The 18265-nt window shown below is 36.2% G+C and overlaps 1 protein-coding gene across 3 annotated transcripts in view; it reads left to right on the forward strand.

Moving 5' to 3' along the window:
- The window catches only part of LOC139969054 (protocadherin Fat 4-like), a 124680-nt gene that overhangs the window by 23275 nt on the left and 83140 nt on the right, over positions 1-18265 (forward strand). For 2 of the 3 annotated variants that reach the window (XM_071973793.1, XM_071973795.1), the window contains 14 exons: positions 1423-1708; positions 2609-2722; positions 3017-3139; positions 4022-4429; positions 5405-5824; positions 7285-7473; positions 8417-8650; positions 9533-9643; positions 11877-12008; positions 12719-12832; positions 13203-13319; positions 15069-15185; positions 16086-16205; positions 16953-17069. In XM_071973793.1, coding sequence (XP_071829894.1) covers positions 1423-1708; positions 2609-2722; positions 3017-3139; positions 4022-4429; positions 5405-5824; positions 7285-7473; positions 8417-8650; positions 9533-9643; positions 11877-12008; positions 12719-12832; positions 13203-13319; positions 15069-15185; positions 16086-16205; positions 16953-17069 — 2602 coding nt within the window. The remainder of the gene's footprint in view (positions 1-1422; positions 1709-2608; positions 2723-3016; positions 3140-4021; positions 4430-5404; positions 5825-7284; positions 7474-8416; positions 8651-9532; positions 9644-11876; positions 12009-12718; positions 12833-13202; positions 13320-15068; positions 15186-16085; positions 16206-16952; positions 17070-18265) is intronic. The other variant, XM_071973794.1, reaches the window with a different exon arrangement.

Genomic DNA, 18265 nt, shown 5'->3' on the forward strand with positions numbered 1-18265 from the left:
AGAGTATTGTGCTCCAAGGAATTTCTGTTGTTGATTTTTGAGAGTTTATGGTGTTAGGAATTTGTATTATAATATGTGTGTGACATAGAGAGAAAGTTGCATGTACTTTACTTTAAAAGGAAGTTCCTTTTATATTAACAGTGAGGTGATAATGGGCAGCTATAATTGTAGAAGTAGCTGTGAGTATATTGGGTTCAACTGACAGTTACATCAGCATGAAACTGATATTGAAAATAAGTTGTTGTGAAAATCAAATAACAACCTAGAAGGAAGCTGCTGTGAAATAAGTGAAAGGAAAAAAAAGAAAAAGAAAAATAGGTCCGATGTCTTAGAAATATAGGTCAAGTCACCAACTTGCAAATGCATGTTATTCATTTTAGGTATAGAAGGCAATGGTAATTTTGTATAAAAATACTAATTTCTGTAAATATTAGAATTTAAATAGCAATCCAAAATTAAAGTTCTTAGTTGCCAATTAATACTAAGTTTTAGATACCACATGCAGTTGTTCTTCATGACAAATAAGAGGTGGCTGTTGACTCTGGCTTGTGGTGCTTAAGTTTCCCTTTTGACAAAATCTATGATTTGAATATTTGATTGAGTAAGATAAGAAAGTGTGCTGATGACATTTAAGCAAAAAGACATTGCACCATTCGATTGTCCAGAACTACATATGGTATCTTGGGTTTTATTTCAGAAGTATTGCAGCATGTAACTGTAGTAGATCACATAGACAGTAATATTAAGCTATCAACTTTGTTGAGCTCTGTTTGTAATATAGGAACAATGTATCATCACATTGAAGTACCTGAAGAATATATAATTTTGTTTGTGCAACCTGGTATATTGATACGTTATGGTGACTATGTCCCTGTGCTGAACTGTCGCAACTAGAGCAAGCACAAAGCATTCAGGGTCAGGAGGTATAGAGAACAAACTATAAATAAGAAATGTCTGTAAGTAGTGGGTAATTTATCCATGAGTGCTCTCACACTTTATCTTTTGATCTTAAAAGTGTGTTTTCAAAACCACAACTTTTTTCACACCTCTTCTTCATATGTACATTCATATTGGATCCTCTTCAGACAATTAGATCGCAAAATGGGCAATCAACAAACTGGAACCAAGTAGAAGCATGAGAATTGCTCAATACCCCCTGTTTAACAACAACAGTGTGTCCCAAAACATCCCCCCAAAAACCAGGTCATCCATACTGACCCTCAACAAATGTCCAATTAATACATTTTTATTCCATAATGAAAGCATGAGCAGTGGTTTGCTGAACAATGTATACAAACAAAAAAAACAAACCCAAAGCAAAATCAAACACAGAAACAAAAAACAAAGACTTCATAATATTACAATTAAGGAATATTTACAGGGTACAGTGTAGTGAATATTTCATTTCCTTTTATTTTACAGGTGGATGTTTTTACAAGCACCAACATTGATGGTAACGGAATCCCAGCTGTAAACCAGACCATTGTTTTGCCGCCAACTGTTGCCAATACTCCAATCTCAACGGTTGGCAGCTCCCTCGTGTTGTCTAACCTAGCCACAAACCTGGATCTGACTGGTCTGTCTTGTTCAGATGTCCGCTACATTTGCTTGACTCTTCGTAGGAATATTCTATCTCAGCCAGTCTTCTTACTGGAAGGTGTACCCAATGACAGCATATTGACTAGATGTCAGTTCTTCTCCTGTACAGGTACGGGTAATTTCTCCTCTTTCTAGTATGGAACCGTATGTGTTCCTCATTAGTCATGAAAAGCATTATTCCTGAAAGAAAATGACCAAAGATAAAGTAAATTACGAGACTCAAAACATTTTCTTCAAACTTTTGAGAATCTATTACTGTGGATCTTTAGAACAAATGTTACAATTTGTTGGGTGGTGGGGCTAGTCTCTAATATAGTTATTACTCCACACACAGACTTATACGTTTCCTTGTAGTTTGTAGTTGACTTTCCGTCAGAGCGTATCAAATTCGAATCAGAGTAATATTTTCTTTGAAGACCATTTTTCAGGCTCTCCAAACCAAAGTCCCCCCAATAGTAACTGCAAGAAACTGTTACTGAGGAATTGTGAAGGAAACCTTGGTTTGGTTGATTAATACTTAGAGATAGTAGAGTAATATTAAGTGATACATGCTTTCATACTTTTGTGACTCCTGATGCTTTCACACTTGTGTGACACATGACACTGTCACACTTATGCGACATCCCATCAGAAATTATGGGATATTTAAATATCCTTTTGAGCCATTATAATGTATGCACTAGGCTGGAAGTTATGGAAATGTCAGGGGATTATTGTTCTATATCTTCTCAGTAAAAATATGATACTAACATTGTCATTCTCTAGGTAAGGTTGTAATTCTCAATGATTTGTCCTTATGAACAAAGTTTCAAAGGGTATATTAGTCTCATGGGTGCATGGGTGGATCCTGGTCTTATACGCGGAGGTTGCAATGTTACGAGCCAAATTACATGAGATGAAATTAATATGCTGGCAATTATGACCACAGTTACATGTTTCAATTTTTTGTGTTAACTAAGGTTTTGTGGACATGATGTTAAATGGTGTGAACTTGATGTTTGTTTTTCAGATCTTCTGACTTGCAATGACCTAACTTGTAACAATGGTGGAAGCTGTGAACAGAGGGAAGATGGCCCTGTGTGCCAATGTGCTGTTGGCTGGACGGGAACAACATGTAATGATGGTGAGTTAGACGTCGTGAACATGAAAAAGAGAATACACTTACAATAAATATGCATTGGATCTTAACAGTGCTGTATATTAGGTCTGTGTCAGTCCAGCACTATATTGTCCCTATAATGTACATTGTCAGTTCTAGAGCAGGGTTTGGAATGAATGAAACATTGCAAACACAACCAGTCAACCCAAAGATGGAAAATGCATTTTCTAGTTCTTTGGTACGTTGTATTCATTGCTTTAAATTTAATTTCTTGCTATAATAGATGTTTTACGTATTTCAAACCTTTTCTTCCCATAGCTGTTAATGCCTGTGAAGGAATAACTTGTCTCTTTGGTGGTACCTGCCTGGATAATCAATTCAGCTTTACTTGCCAGTGTACGTTAGGAAGACAAGGCATGCTTTGTGAAGAGGAAACCATCGGTGAGACCCTTTCTTAGTAGTAATGTGTATAATTTTGAGGATTTAGTTGCAAAATTTCTGTAATTTTAGTAATTTTTTTTAACACAGGTTGTATTATACTAATGAAAACAGCTAGTACTTGAAAACAATGTATTCCTTGATGACAGTCAAATTTCTTTTGCTTGCTGCATTACATTGTTAAGGAGACACAAACCCAACCATCTCAAGTACCTCATAAATACTAAAACATTTCAGAAGTACAACTCTCCCAAACAGCCAAGACTTCCATTTGGGAGATTTCTTAATTATTAAAAGTTGTGTCTGGGAACTTGTGTCAATTTATCTGTGATGTCATAGTCGCCACGATGATCTGAAACAGTTAACTTTCTTTTTGTTTTTCTTTCCACATTTTCAAAGAATAAATTTCAATACCTTGACACTGATGTCAAGGGTGCATAAGGTTGTATTATTATATGTTTATGTATATGTATAAATATTTGTATGTTATGAACTGACCAGACTAGAAAAGTAGTTCCTTACTCTTATATCTTAACTTCTACTCTCTGTTTACTGTATTTGCTACAGTGTTAACCCCTTTGTTTTTATAAATTATTTGATATTTAATAGTACCCATGGAATGTTACTGTATTTGCTACTGTTTACACCTCTGCTTTTATGAATTATTTGATATTTAATAGTACCCATCGAATGTAGAAAATAAAAACTTGAAACGTGCATCTCAGATCAGTGTACATTTTCGTTCCACTTCAGATGTGTAACTTCAACATTAGTTGAAATATTGTTAATCAACCTGCTGTTTGGAGATTAAACTTAAGTGATGTGTTAGAATGTGTTAGACTTGATGTATCACGCATTATGCTGCTCTTGCTCTTTGTCATACAGGTGTGATCGTCCAATCAGTGACTCCGATACCTCAAAACGCTATACTCCGGGAAGGCGTCTTCATCAACGCCCTTAACCTGATTGCATCCATCCAGGCCGATGCCAGTGGTGATAATATTAGTGGCACAGGCTTATGGGATGTTCAGTTTTACTTGAATGACCAATCTGATGGAAGTGGGGTCAGGATTGACCTAGACACATCACCTTTGAACTCTGTTCAAGCAAACACACCCATCACCGCAGGATCCACAGCTTCCATAAGCGGAATCTTTTCTTTTGCCGACCTCTCAACCCTGACATGTCAGGATGTCCCTTACATCTGTGTGGAACTGAGTAAAGGAGAGAACCCTAGTCCCGATTTCTTGTTAACGGGGTCATTAATCGGTTGCAGCATGATTAATTGTGAAGGTAACAATCTTAAAGGTCGTCCGTATCGGCTCCAATGATTTTCTTTGCTAAAATTGTTTGGATCTTTCAAAAAATACTTTCCTAGCAGTTCTGACCATCCAAAATCACTCTCAGATATTAGGAGTAAGTGTTGAAATTTGTTATGGTTTACTCAGTTAGAAGATTAGTTCTGAAGCCAGCTGGCAGTAAAATGCCTGTTTCATTGTGAGCCTGGGTGACCATATTTTCAATATGCAGCATGCTTATGGGCATTTATCTAATGACATTTAATATTCCATAGGGTGTATCTCCCAAAATCCAATAAAGTTTGCATCACAGAGACATATGCTTTACCCTACATAAAACATTCACTTTCCATGCTTTGGGTACATACCCATATGTAAGTCGTTTCATTGCACTGTTTAGTATGCGTTTGTAGAAACATTTAGAAACAATGTTAATTGAAGAGAGCCAGCTGAGAGAGTCCACCGTTTATAGTCTAACTAACCCCGCCCTATTTTAGGTAGAATTCTCATTTTTTGTATGTACAGCAAGTCTTGCCTTTACTACCATGAGTTAGTACTACCACAACCGCCATAATTGTGCTACAATTTTTTTTTTGGTAAAACAGGTGGGCTAAAGCTGAAATATCCCTCAAATGTGAAGGGGCAAAGTATTAGCAGAAGAGTAAATCATGCAGAAACAGCATCTTTGAATTAAAATATCTGCTAGATATGAATTAGAAAGACAATTTCCCACTTCACCTCCTTATCCATCTCCATCCACTTATACCAGATGGTACTAAAATTCCATATTACAGCCTGGTTGAAAGTTTGGTAGCACTTGTTCATGGTTTGTTAACTAAAATATCAAAGACATGAAATATTTGGAAAGTGATATGAGGATCATAAAGTTGTTACTATAGTAACAAACTTGGCTAATGGCAGTGTTTCCCATGAATTTATGTCAACATACGTACTATTCTTTCTTACACAGGTGTAGAGATTATCAATTCCATGCTCCAGTTTAGCAACCCTCCGACACTAGTGGAACGGTCCTCTACCAATCGTTTATTCTTCACGTTTGCTTTCTCATCGAGTACCTCTGGTGGCAGTGTTACTGGAGATGATCTTTGGAATTTAGTTTGGTATCTGTCGACCGATCCAGATGATCCCGGTTCCTCCCAAACATTTCCCATCACTCTCACCCCTCAGCAGTCGGGATTTGACCTAGCTGCAGGAATGACCGGGCTCTTTCAATCAGTCAGTGCTCTGATCGACACACTACCCTTCACATGCGGTGAATTTGACTATATCTGTGCCAGGCTGGAGAGGAACCCTGCTGCCAGTGTTAACTTTACTCTTTCAAGTAGTAGTGAGATGGCTTTGTCAGATTGTGTGGAGGTTGCCTGTAGAGGTATACATGTATTAACTCAATATATAAAACAGAAATATGTGTTACCTATCATGAATTATTAAAGGGATAATATTCCATTGGTAGACAACATGCGTTAATGTAGGGAACTAGAAACAAACATTTCAATCGGTTCGTTGAAAAATTCCATTTTAGTATCTTGTTCTTAAGATATGGTTATTTTTTTTAGCCAAATAAAGTACTCCAGTCTGTAGACTGCTGTAACCAAAACTGAAATAACGTAGTTACCGAAATATGTGTTACCGAGTGAAACTTACCGTAAATTATGAAAGGGATAATATTCCATTGGTAGACAACATGCCTTAGTTAAACAAACATTTCAAATGACTTGTTGAGAAATTCCATCTTAGTATCTTGTTCTTAAGTTAAGATATGGTTATCTTTTTCTTGCCAATAAAACACTCCAGTCTGTAGACTGCTGTAACCAAACCTGAAATAACATAGCATTAACCCTAAAGAAGACAAGAAATGATTGTGTGTCTCTCCTCATTTTACAAAAAGGGAGGTGATATCAAATGGAATATTTTCCATCCATCTCTTCAGAAAAATATTCTACATTGAAAATTAGTCCATACAGTATAAAAGTTGACTGTGCCCTTGCCTATCATTGGCAATCTCAGTGAAAGTTAATGTTACATGATGTACTGTACTACCTGTTTAACTAAATGCTGAAATGAAGTTAACCAGTAATTTGCTGCATCTAGTTTGAAGCTTTTTTATGGTCCTTTCTGATAAAATTGTCAAAGATAAATAGGTTTGATAGGTGATTGGAGGACATATATATCTAAAAGTCACAAATTAAGTTACTGTGTTGGTATATATATGCCTATACATATCATTTTATTTTTGGAGTGTTAAAAAGTTACTGTTATTTTACTGCATTTGATAATTGATATAGTCTTCTTTCACCATACTGTACATATGGGCTTACGTCGAATACTACCATGGCTTAAATTTGATATTATCATATGTTGAACAGCAGAGATGTTGTGGTGTAAACCCAATGTTCTTCCTGATCAACTCTTCGTGGCTCATGAATGAGCAGACTGCATGTTTCACTGACATTTTTTTTGTATATCCAGATATCACACAAAACAATCCCAACTTAGGGTCAATAGCAACGCTATGCAATGATTTGTTAGGATCGCTGCTCTAGTAATATCTACTGAAAAGTGAATTTGATTCAAGTAAGGTACAGATCACATATATTAAGAGGAAACTACAGAAAAACTAAAGCACAGTGTATGTCAATGATGGGAGATACCATTGTTGTAAACATAAACAGCATAAAAGGTGGAAGTTGTTTGGGATATTGTGGAGAATAAACTGCAAATAAATAGCAAAGAACTTAATATTATTTGTCTGCAGTTGATGATGTTTAAAGCATCATCAATATTTATATTTTACACTTAACCATATCTTCCATTACTATTTGTAAACAGGTGTACAGGTGACAAATCTTATTCCAACTTACCGGGTACCCGAACAGCTTCAAAGTGGACAGAGCAATTTCATTAATCTCAATCTACTAATCAGTTCAGGTGTCTTTGGAGCAAGTGTTAATGGCACAGATTTGTGGCAGGTAGATGTTTTCACCAACACTGACTCAAATGGACTAGGTATTACAGCAGGTAAGGATCAATGTTAGAGGAAACGTACACCAACTCTGTGATCAATCCTTTCCACCCCTTGATATTCCCTGCTAGTAGCTGTGTCTACACCAGAAAGTGGACACTTAGTTATACAGCAGGTAAGAATCAATGGTAGAGGAAAAGTACACCAATTATTTTATCAATCCTTTCCACCACTTGATATTCTCGCTAGTAGCTGTGTCTACACCAAAGAAGGTATTAAAGCAGATAAGGCTTAGAGATGGAGTACTCCTCTTTATGGCCACCTGCCATCTTAATAGGGTGCTATTGATTGTATTACTTCACTAGCAGTCAAACACCTTTACCTGTGGAGCACCAGGTCTTAATTTTGCTAGTCAGAACAGCAAATTTGGATGTCTGAAAAAATGTAGCAAATCAAAGAAGATTGACCAATGTGTAGGCATTGTAGGAAAGATGTGTAGGCTTGGTGAATAGAACACCAGCTATGGGCCATTAAAATTCCCCTTGGGTGGATCAGAGGCCTACCACTATTTTTGTTTTCATCTCTAAAGTGATGGAAAGTGATATTAATTATCATTAAACTGTTTTGGGGTATGTAGTTACAATGTAATCTGAATTTGATGTAAATATTAATATAATTACTATAAATAACTAGTTGTCCAGCCTGACTCCTACAAAAGCTGTTTCTGGAGATGTCCGAACAGAAACTTGTTCATCTAGAAGGACCCCGATGAACGCTAAAAATTTGCCCTGCTGTTTGCAGTGTAATAGTGACATAAATTTACATATTGAATGGTTTCTTCATGGTAATGTGGTTTTTAAGTTATTCATCATTTTCATTCCTATATTCAATATTGAAAGATTTCTCATTTCATTGTAACAATTCATTGTTACATTCAGATTTATCCTTCTTCTGTATATCCGACCTAAATTGAATATTTTCTGTTTTGCCCTCTGTCAGCGGAGACCGTAGCTTCCATACCTACTGACTCTCTGCAGCGTAGCCTGGTAGCAGGCTCTAATCTCATCCTAGAGGATATAACAGGATCTTTGGATTTGACCTCTGTGACCTGCAGCGAAGTACCATTCGTCTGTGTTCGCTTCTCGAGAAACCAATTCTCAAATCCTGTTTTCACTCTGGAAAATGTTAATGGTGAAGGTGATATTGTGCAGTGCATGGAATATGATTGCGAAGGTAATTTTATTCATACTTGTTTAAATTTCTCGAATCTGATTGGCCCATTGTCGTCAGCTGACCTATGTGATTGCATTATACTGTACTGTGATAAATGAAACGTAGGTCGTTAATGACCAGTGGTTTTGTCATAAAAGAAGAAAAGAAGTACTTGCAAAGTGTCATACATTCTTCATATGAAGGATACATGCAGTGAATCCAAAAGAATTATTCTCTGCTCCACAGAGGAAGTGTATTAAGCCAGCCAACATCCTAGCAGTAACAGAAAAATAAACTGACATAAATATTCTTTAACTTTTCAGATACTGAACATTTTTGTGAGATAATAAAATCTATTGAAATGAAATTTTTCACAGCTATGAAGGTATTGATTAACATGTGTAAGACAGCAATCTGCAACCTTTTTGTCCGACAGCCCCAGATCTTCCATAAGGACTGAGCCATGCCACCCACCCCCACCCCCACACCCAGCCACAACCCCCCACCCACCCCTCAGAATCAATGCTCAGAATGCATAAAAGCTAGCTTGAACTATGGACTTAACTAAAATAAAATAATCGTAATAATCAATCCCCATCATTAAACTCTGAAAAGCGTAGATAAATTTTTAACCTCTGGGAGAATCCTGTGACCCACTGAAAATTTGTCATGCCCCATAGTTTGTGACCATCGGTATAGGACAATACAAACTCTGACTAAATCAGCCATATTTTCATTAGATTTTACCGATTCACAGACACCCTCAAGTGAAACCCATGCACCTCATTATCATTGGTATACATATATGTTGCTGCTGTTTGTTGGCATTAAGTCCATATGTGTGTATTATGGACATCTGTGTGTGATACTTGCCAAACAAACATTCATTTAATTTGTATACAGATCCTGACCCGTGTGAAACTAGTCCATGTCAGAATGGAGGACAATGTAGCTTTACAGACAGGGTTGTGTGTTCCTGTACAGACTCATTCTTTGGTGACATTTGTCAGCATGGTGAGTATGAAGCCACTTGTTTTCAAATTGTGACTTGACTGTGCAGTAACTTTATAGGCTGACTTTACTTCTGGTATCTTCCAGTGTCTCCTGAGGTCCTGTAAGGATCTTATAGTGTCTTCTGGTGTCTTTTGGTGTCTTTAAAGGTCTTCTAAGGTCTTCTAAGTCTCTTCTGGTACCTTTTAGTGTCCTTTGATGTGTTCTCAGTAGGGCTGTGAGTTTTCGTTTAAAGACCTAAACGTTTAAACGGCCGATTTTACAAATGGATAAGTTACAAATAAAGTTGCAAGGATCAATAAATATCAGGCCAACCTCCTAGAGTTTGGTATAAACCAAGTGGACATTGATTTGAGTAACTAAGCAGTGGACCCGTTTGATTCAAACAACTTTCATAACCCAGACGTACACCGCTTCATATTAATAATTGAATTGAATTAAATTTATTGTCCACAATCGGAAATTCGGCTTACACAGGTCGTAAACAGAAAAAAAAGCAATAGTATAAGTATCAATAGACTGCGATACACAAACAGTATTACAAACATATAAACAGCAAGTCCTACAAATAAGAAACTTATGTATCTTCTCACTTGTGAATTAAATATAATAATGTAGTGTAGAGAAGAGATTTGAAAAGTTTTCATGGTGCATATGAATGTGGTAGGTAAGGCTTGCAGTATTCCTTAAGTTAGTTTTGTGGATAAGGAAGTACTTGTTGAATTTTGTGTACATAAAAGGTTCATTCGATCCGCACAGGCTAGTGTGTATTGTAGAATGAGAACAATATGTTTAACAGTGCTCTTGTTGATGGGCTGTGAAGTGAATCACTTGATGATGTCACTGAGGCATGGAAAAATCCACTGTTTAATTCTGTAAAACTTATTGTGACTTTAAGGTTGATATTTTCAGGGAATATATTAGTGTTAACAATTTTTGCAGCAGTTTTGAAGGTTCTGAAGTTTGTCTCTTAAAAAACACTATCATGATGATTTCTGTGTTAAAAACTGACATGATACGTTGTTGAAATTGCATAGCAATTATACCATTTTAAGTAGCATTTTACTATGTGATACTGGATAAATTATTCCCTGATTTTGTTATTTCAAACAAGCTTGTGATCTTATATCTGAATCGGTCTGGTATATATATTTGCTGATCCATTATGGTTGGCATTGATTGCTGTTAATGAATATTAGCTTTTCCAAGGTTTAACTAACAAAGGCATTGAGATAATACGTAGCATTCCTGTTCATGTAAGATTAAATATTTCTTGAAATAGTGAAATAAGCTTATAAACTAAATAAACCTCAGTGCCTTTTACACCAGCCTTGTGAGTTGAGTTTGGCAGATATTTGATGCTATCCCTCATTTCATATTAAATAACCATCATAACTAGTTAATTAGTTTCACTTCAAATAATGAAACAAAGTTTAATATTCATTTGTTCTTGATGAAATCAAACTAATCTCTTATTAATCTTCATTTGATGAAAATTTTCAACAGATCATCTAAGCTTGATCAGCTGCAATCCTTACTTGAGTAATACTTGGTATGTTTGGGAAGGGCTGCAGCATGTCAATATTAGGATGCTGAGGGGGCTGCAGCATTGTGCATCCCCACCAGTGGCGGAGCTAGGGGTATATTTCAGGGGGGGCGAGAATGGTCTGTAGGGGCGCTTTCGACACTATCTAAGCAGAGCGCCACCACAGGTTGGCGCGGAGCGTACAGAAATATTTTGAGTAAAGAAAACCCTAGATCGCCGGAAATGACCCTTTCAGGGCCTTGCTAATTTGCAGATAAACGAAGAATAAATAGGTGTCATCGCCATTTTGTCAGAAAATTACACAAACAAAATGTGACAAATGTCAATAGGTATTTAGTGCAATAAAAAAGTCAATAATCGTGAATAAGTAAAATGTGGTAAAAGCTGAAAAGGGCGCTAGCAGTCCGTCAGGGGGGGCATCCGCCCCCACTGACTGTATGGACGCTACGCCACTTATCCCCACTGCCTAGGATGTAATTCTTTGTGTAGTTTCACACAATTGACATTTGCTGGTTTGTCAAGGTCATCTCTATTCTGTGACATTGATTCAGCGTTGCTGCAGAGGTATTTGCAGCTGCCCGCAGCTTCTTATTTTAACACTGTGCCTAAAATGGCTGACCAAACACAAAAAGCCTTTTTAAGAAAAATGTCCAGCTCTGCATTTTTATTTCTTTCTTTCATTTATCACAGATAATCCTTGTTTTCCAAACAATCCCTGTCAGTTTGGTGGTAGTTGTACGCCGTTTGAAATTCCGGGTGGAGTTAATTTCTTCTGTAACTGTATTGATGGCTACTCAGGATCTACCTGTGATGTTCCACCTGGTAAGTACATCGCTGCAGCAACTTCTCTAAGTTCTTTTTCCCAAAAGCAGTGATATCTGTTAAGACCATTGAAGAGGAATGTATGCCATTATCTGCATATACAACAAATTTCAGAGAATCGCATACATATTTCAGAGAATCACATACATATTTCATGTCTCCTTCGATTGGCTCACAATGCTACGAGAACGTTATTTGAGAGACAGGGCAATACAAGAGAAAAATGCAATCCATAATGGTGTTAGGCATACAGTAGTGTAGTCCCGATGCATACAGCCCAATGTACAGTTATGAATGCTCAATACACCTACAAGATGTCTGCTTCTGATAAATGTTCTGGATAAAATAAAGGCAGTGTTATTGTTTAAATTGCTCATTCTCTCAAACTCTGAGAGTGGGCCAAAATTCTGGCCAAACAAAAATTACATCATCGTGATGGTGTGATTATTTACTACCCAACAGTATCAATAAAACATTATTTTGACTGTCAAGATTGAACGCATTATGCGATTTTAATGACTTTAAGGCAACAAACAGAATAATTAAAGCATTTAAAACAAAGCGTAGCAATTAATTGTCTAATGACACTGGTTGGTTTGGTAAATATATTTTACAAGAAAGTTGTCCTTATCATGGATGTGGACTAGTGCATACATGCACTAGAGATTATATATCACTATAATGCACATAAATGGTGACTTTGTTTTCAGATCCATGCTTATCATCTCCTTGTGAAAATGGTACCTGCATCAGACTTGGGACAAGTGATCTATTTCAGTGTCTTTGTGACAGATTCTTTGAGGGAAATCTCTGTCAATTTCAGGGTAAGTAGAGTAGTCATTAGTCACTTTGTACTAAATGTGGAAGGGACAGGGTGGGTGGGGGAGGTGGCGTTTTGGGCAGATTTTATTGTATTTTTATCGATTGGATCGATTATTCATACAGATAAACTCTATGAAATAAAGTTTAATATGCTTTCAACGATGTTAAGGCCAAATTTAGCTTCATATTGTCTCCTGATGAGCTTGGTTTCTGATCAGACTGTAAACGTACCCTAAGTTTATATATAGTCATGAAGAATTAAACATGGACATGCAATAAAAAGATAACACCCCAGTGAGGTCAACAGTTAATATTTAAATTAAAACAGTAGCAATCACACGGCATCCTTTGTTCCTTCTCTGTTTATCTTAGATCCGTGCAGCAACAATCCATGTGATAACGGAGGTACATGCCTTGGAAACATTGGGACAGGATCTTTTCAGTGTGTTTGTCCTGATGACTACAAAGGCAGCACATGCCAGTTCCCAGGTTTGTTATAAAAAGTATTGCCAAAGATAAAAATCATGGTGAATTCTCATTAATGCTCACCACAAGCTAAATTGTTCATTGCCATTACAATCTTCCCTGCCTATAGCAACTACCACCTGAGTCCCCTGTTTTTGGCCAAAAACAAGGGAGATTGAATATCTACCCGAGTTGGTAATGCTAGCCATACTGAACACTCCTCTGCACAAGTTCATGATTAAACACACAGTGTACTATTTCAGTCGTCAAGCCAACTTGTCTTCACACATGAAAGTAGTGCTGGCCATTAAAGCACTTGTGTTTACAATCATACAGGTGACTGGTCAATTAACATCCTAATGGCAGTATTTGGGTAGTTTATGCTATCAAGTAACAAATTAAAGCTAGAGTTAATTTGAGGAGGCCTGTTATTCTATAGGCAGGCTTGACCGTCATGGCAATGTATGATATTTGATTTGATATGTATTATAAAATATAAATGTACTTTTTCCATGTAAGAAGGAAAATTATCTAGTTTCACCTAGCGAAATGCTATGCGAAGTTATAAAGTTGTTATACCATTAGAAACTAAGACATATCACAGCTTTTAGTTCACAGCACTTCTATATTTCAGTGTTATGTGGTTAAAACATAATTCAGAAACCTCAAAATTTAATTTTTGAGAAATGACTATTTAAACCTCTAAGGATCACCAATTCAAATGACTGGACTATATAGTCACAGGCTGTCAGGTCAGTTCCTCAGATGCAACACAAAAAAATATAGGAAAACATGAGAAACATGCATGACCTAAAATAACATGTTAACAATGCAATACAAATTGTCAAGGAGAAATAGTTCCAAACATAATCCAAGACTGCCTTTTTGTTTCTATGAAATTTAATAAACATGGTTGGGTTGAGTTCATAATAAAATTGTAAAACAATGGATTAAGACTATAACATTTAGGCTGACCTGCACTTTGGAGCAGATGTCTTTATTAAGTTAGCCATAAAAGAGCCGCATTCCAGAGACTTGTCATATGTTTAAAGCTGAATATCTTGAAAACCTTGATAGCTGTTAGAAATATTACTAGCACGCACATATTTCTGTTTTTTGGACTCTAACATATCAAGACTTAAGTTCCCCGCCTAAAGTCATCCCTTTCAAATTAAAACGATGATTTCACTTCATGCCATGAAAAGTCATTCTAACCTAATGTCCCAAAATGGTCATGTTATTTCTCAAAATGTTCATGACTGGTTGATTAATTTGTTGAAGTCTCATAATCTAAATAAACACTATATCAAATATAAAATATAAAGAGGTTTTGCACATGTTCAGATAGATAAAATATAATTTAGTCATTTTTTCCCTTTGATTCTGTGACATCCCTTTATGCAATTATTTTGAATTCCAAAATAACTTGAAATCCTATTAACTAGTTTATAGACAGTGTCAATCAGAGTTGTGTTACGTTTCTGTGGTTTCGTAGTTAGATGTTTTTTTCTTCTGTTTTTCTGGTTTAATATTTTTTCCTGTGGTCACTAACTTGATAAACAACCCTTGTTGTCTTTTTTTCTAGTGTCCACCATATATCACTTGTTTATGGTAGTATACCAGACTATTGTGTATAAACCAGAAAAGAATTTTGAAAAGTGTTGAATTTGAATTGAATAGAATATTGTCATCAAAGAGAACAGTTGGAATATCCTGGTTTACGATATGATTACATTATGTCAGTATGACATTGTTTTCTCACTTCTACTGCAGAGCCCTGTTCTTCATCTCCTTGTTTAAACAACGGTGTTTGTACCTCAGATGTTATGGGCTCACAGTACATGTGTTCCTGCCAACAGGGATTTATTGGCTCAAACTGTCAAACACTAGGTAAGGAAGGCTTCTTTTACGCATTTTGATGACTCGTTTTACGCACTGTATAATTATGTCTCTTGACAATAGCCAGTTAGTGAGCCAATTTCATTACAATTAATGAAAAACAGATTGTACAACTTTAAAAATATGTGTGGACCCTAATAGCTAGTGGAAATTTTGTTGTCTGAAAGCTCTATGAACTACTTCTCATAAGATGTTTACCATCACACTGTGTCCAAACACTTGGCAATATTACCAATTTCACCATAGATTTCTCTAACATTCATATTAAATCAGACGTTAGTACATGTACAATGAAATTGTTTTTACTTATTGTTAATTGTTGTTGTTCACATTTGAAATGTAACAGAAAGCTTAATTTAGGTAGTATCAGAGCATTTGTCCTGATACTTTCACATTCAACAATTACAAAATGTTTTTTGTACAAGGTTTTTTCTTCAGGTATTGAATATTCCATCTGGCAATATTTTCAACATTTACAATTAATATATATTTTATGTAACAGCTATAGAGTGATATCTCCAGGTATTGAATATTCCACATGGCAATATTTTCAACAATTACAATTAATATATATTTTATGTAACAGCTATAGAGTGCTATCTCCAGGTATTGAATATTCCATCTGGCAATATTTTCAACAATTACAATTACTATATATTTTATGTAACAGCTATAGATTGCTATCTCCAGGTATTGAATGTTTGTTCTCACACTTTTTTTCAACAGTTACAATATATTTCATGTAGCAGCAAGTGTTACCTTCATTTGTTCTGATGCTAACGCAACATTTATTAAATATCTTTTATGTTCATCAATATATGAGGCAGGAGATGATAGAAATATAAGCAGCAGTGTTAAGAATGATTCTACTGTTTTGATCCTCCTACACAGATCCTTGCTTCTCATCGCCATGTCTTAATGGAGGCTCCTGTTTTTCTGCTGATATTCAAGGGTCGAGCTTCTTCTGTATCTGTAATCCCAGTTTTCAAGGAGATCAATGCCAATTTATGGGTGAGATTAAAATAAGAGATAAATTTAAAGTACTTGATGAAAGTAACATCCAAGATACATTCTTTGCTATACCCAAATACTTAAAAAATCATATACATAACTGGTCATATCTGTCATTGTTGTTTCTGTGAGCTCATAAATAAACATGAATAAGAAACCCTTTGTGTAAAGAAGAAGTGTTAATTTCTTTCCTTTATTTCACTGCATGCAAGAACCTTTGAATAAATTAACAGGTTATCTTCAAAACCTAAGGGGAAAGTGTTGTTACTGAATGTCCTCATGGCAAGAGCATTAACCATAAATCTTAAAGTTTGTAAAACTATTCTAACACTTATATTTAGAATTCATATGATTGGTGTTAAGAAAGACATTTTAGCTAATGTTACTTTGTTGATACTAGGAATAAAATATGACGATGAGCAATAGGAAGTTAATGGTTAAGATCAGTATTCTTTTACTTTCTGCTCCAAGCCATATAATATTCCTGCCAGGCTGTACATGCTATTAATGTCACTTGTTGCACTGACTATGTCATTTTCAATTCTAGAAATGCAACACTCAATAACTACTGATATAATGATTCTTCCCTTCTGTTTGTGTTCGGGACACAATTCTGTGAAATATGTAATACAGCTATGAGCTGCATGATAACGTTCCAAATTTTAAAGAATTTTACGAAAAGCCGGTCAATTTCAGCGGATGTCACATCTATCCTAACATTACAAGATTTCTGCCTTTGCCCAACAGATCCCTGTTTCTCATCACCTTGTTCCAACGGTGGTATTTGTATCCCAGATATTCAGAATAATCAGTTCAGCTGTTCTTGTGTCGACAATTTCATGGGAGACTTGTGTCAGTCTCGAGGTAATTTTGTTTTCTCTTTCGTCATGATACATTGACTGTTTAACAGAAGAGTAACATTGTGCTTAGTTGCAGAACAAGTAGAAAGTAAACTGGTGCATGTCATCCAGTCATGAATTAATTTGTCTGAGCTGTTTTGTCAAGTCAGTGGGGATCTCCAGCCGTTCCCCAAATCAACAGAGGGCACTGTCATACTGGTCCTGTCTTGACAAGCTGCAGTCTCTGAAAAAATCAGTCAGAAATCCTTCGAGGAATCTCTGATGGACACTTCTAGGCAAAGTACCTGCCCTTTACCCTAATTCACACATAGTGTGACATATTTGAGCTAATGTACTGTTTTGACCACTCATAACTACAGTGGCACATTTTAACATCAAAACGTGATCCATTGTTTGTTTGGAAACTTTACACAGGTCTGGTCAGCAGTGCATCAGAAACAGCGGCGTAGGAAGGTACTTTTGAGTGGGGGGCTGAAGACTGATGGCCGGCCTGGGGGAGGGGTCTAAGGGGAGGGGGTGTCCCCCTCCCCTTTGGAAACTTTTTGCATTTCCAGGTGGCCTCAGATGCAATTTGGTGCAATATAGCACACTTCAACACCCACTCCATATAATTTTGCATTTTCACCTGGCCTTAGATGCAATTTGATGCTCCAAATGAGATTTCTTTCTCATTTGGAAATGAAAAAGGTTTTTTCTGACTTGCAAAGCGGGGGGGCGGAATGATACTTCCGCCCCCTATATTTTTCACTAGGGGGCTGGTGCCCCTTACCCCCCGGTTCCTACGCCCTTGATCAGAAAGCTTCTTTATGGTATTTTCAGTCACATTCGCTAAACTGACTTTAAGTTGTTATTGTCTGTAAAATTGCATCCAAGTCTCTGAAATGGAACATACTAAACTTATATGTGCGATTCTGCTAGTAATTATGGAAGATGAGAACGTTTTAAACTTAATTTTTACAACTAGCACAAAGATTAAGAATGTTGTACAAAATCTTTGGAGATCTGATAGCAGGGTAAATCATGCGCATGAGGACCCAGAACCATATCTATGACAATATTTTAGGACCGACATGACGACGCCCTCTATGGAAACTCTTAAGATCCCCATTGGTAATGAATGACATACTGTAAATGGTCTCAACTATTATAAAGATACAATGTCTTTTCAATGAAAAAAAGTATTTAAAACACTGACATGAC

The sequence above is a fragment of the Apostichopus japonicus genome, chromosome 6 (genome assembly GCF_037975245.1).
Source record: "Apostichopus japonicus isolate 1M-3 chromosome 6, ASM3797524v1, whole genome shotgun sequence".
NCBI classification, from domain to species: domain Eukaryota; kingdom Metazoa; phylum Echinodermata; class Holothuroidea; order Aspidochirotida; family Stichopodidae; genus Apostichopus; species Apostichopus japonicus.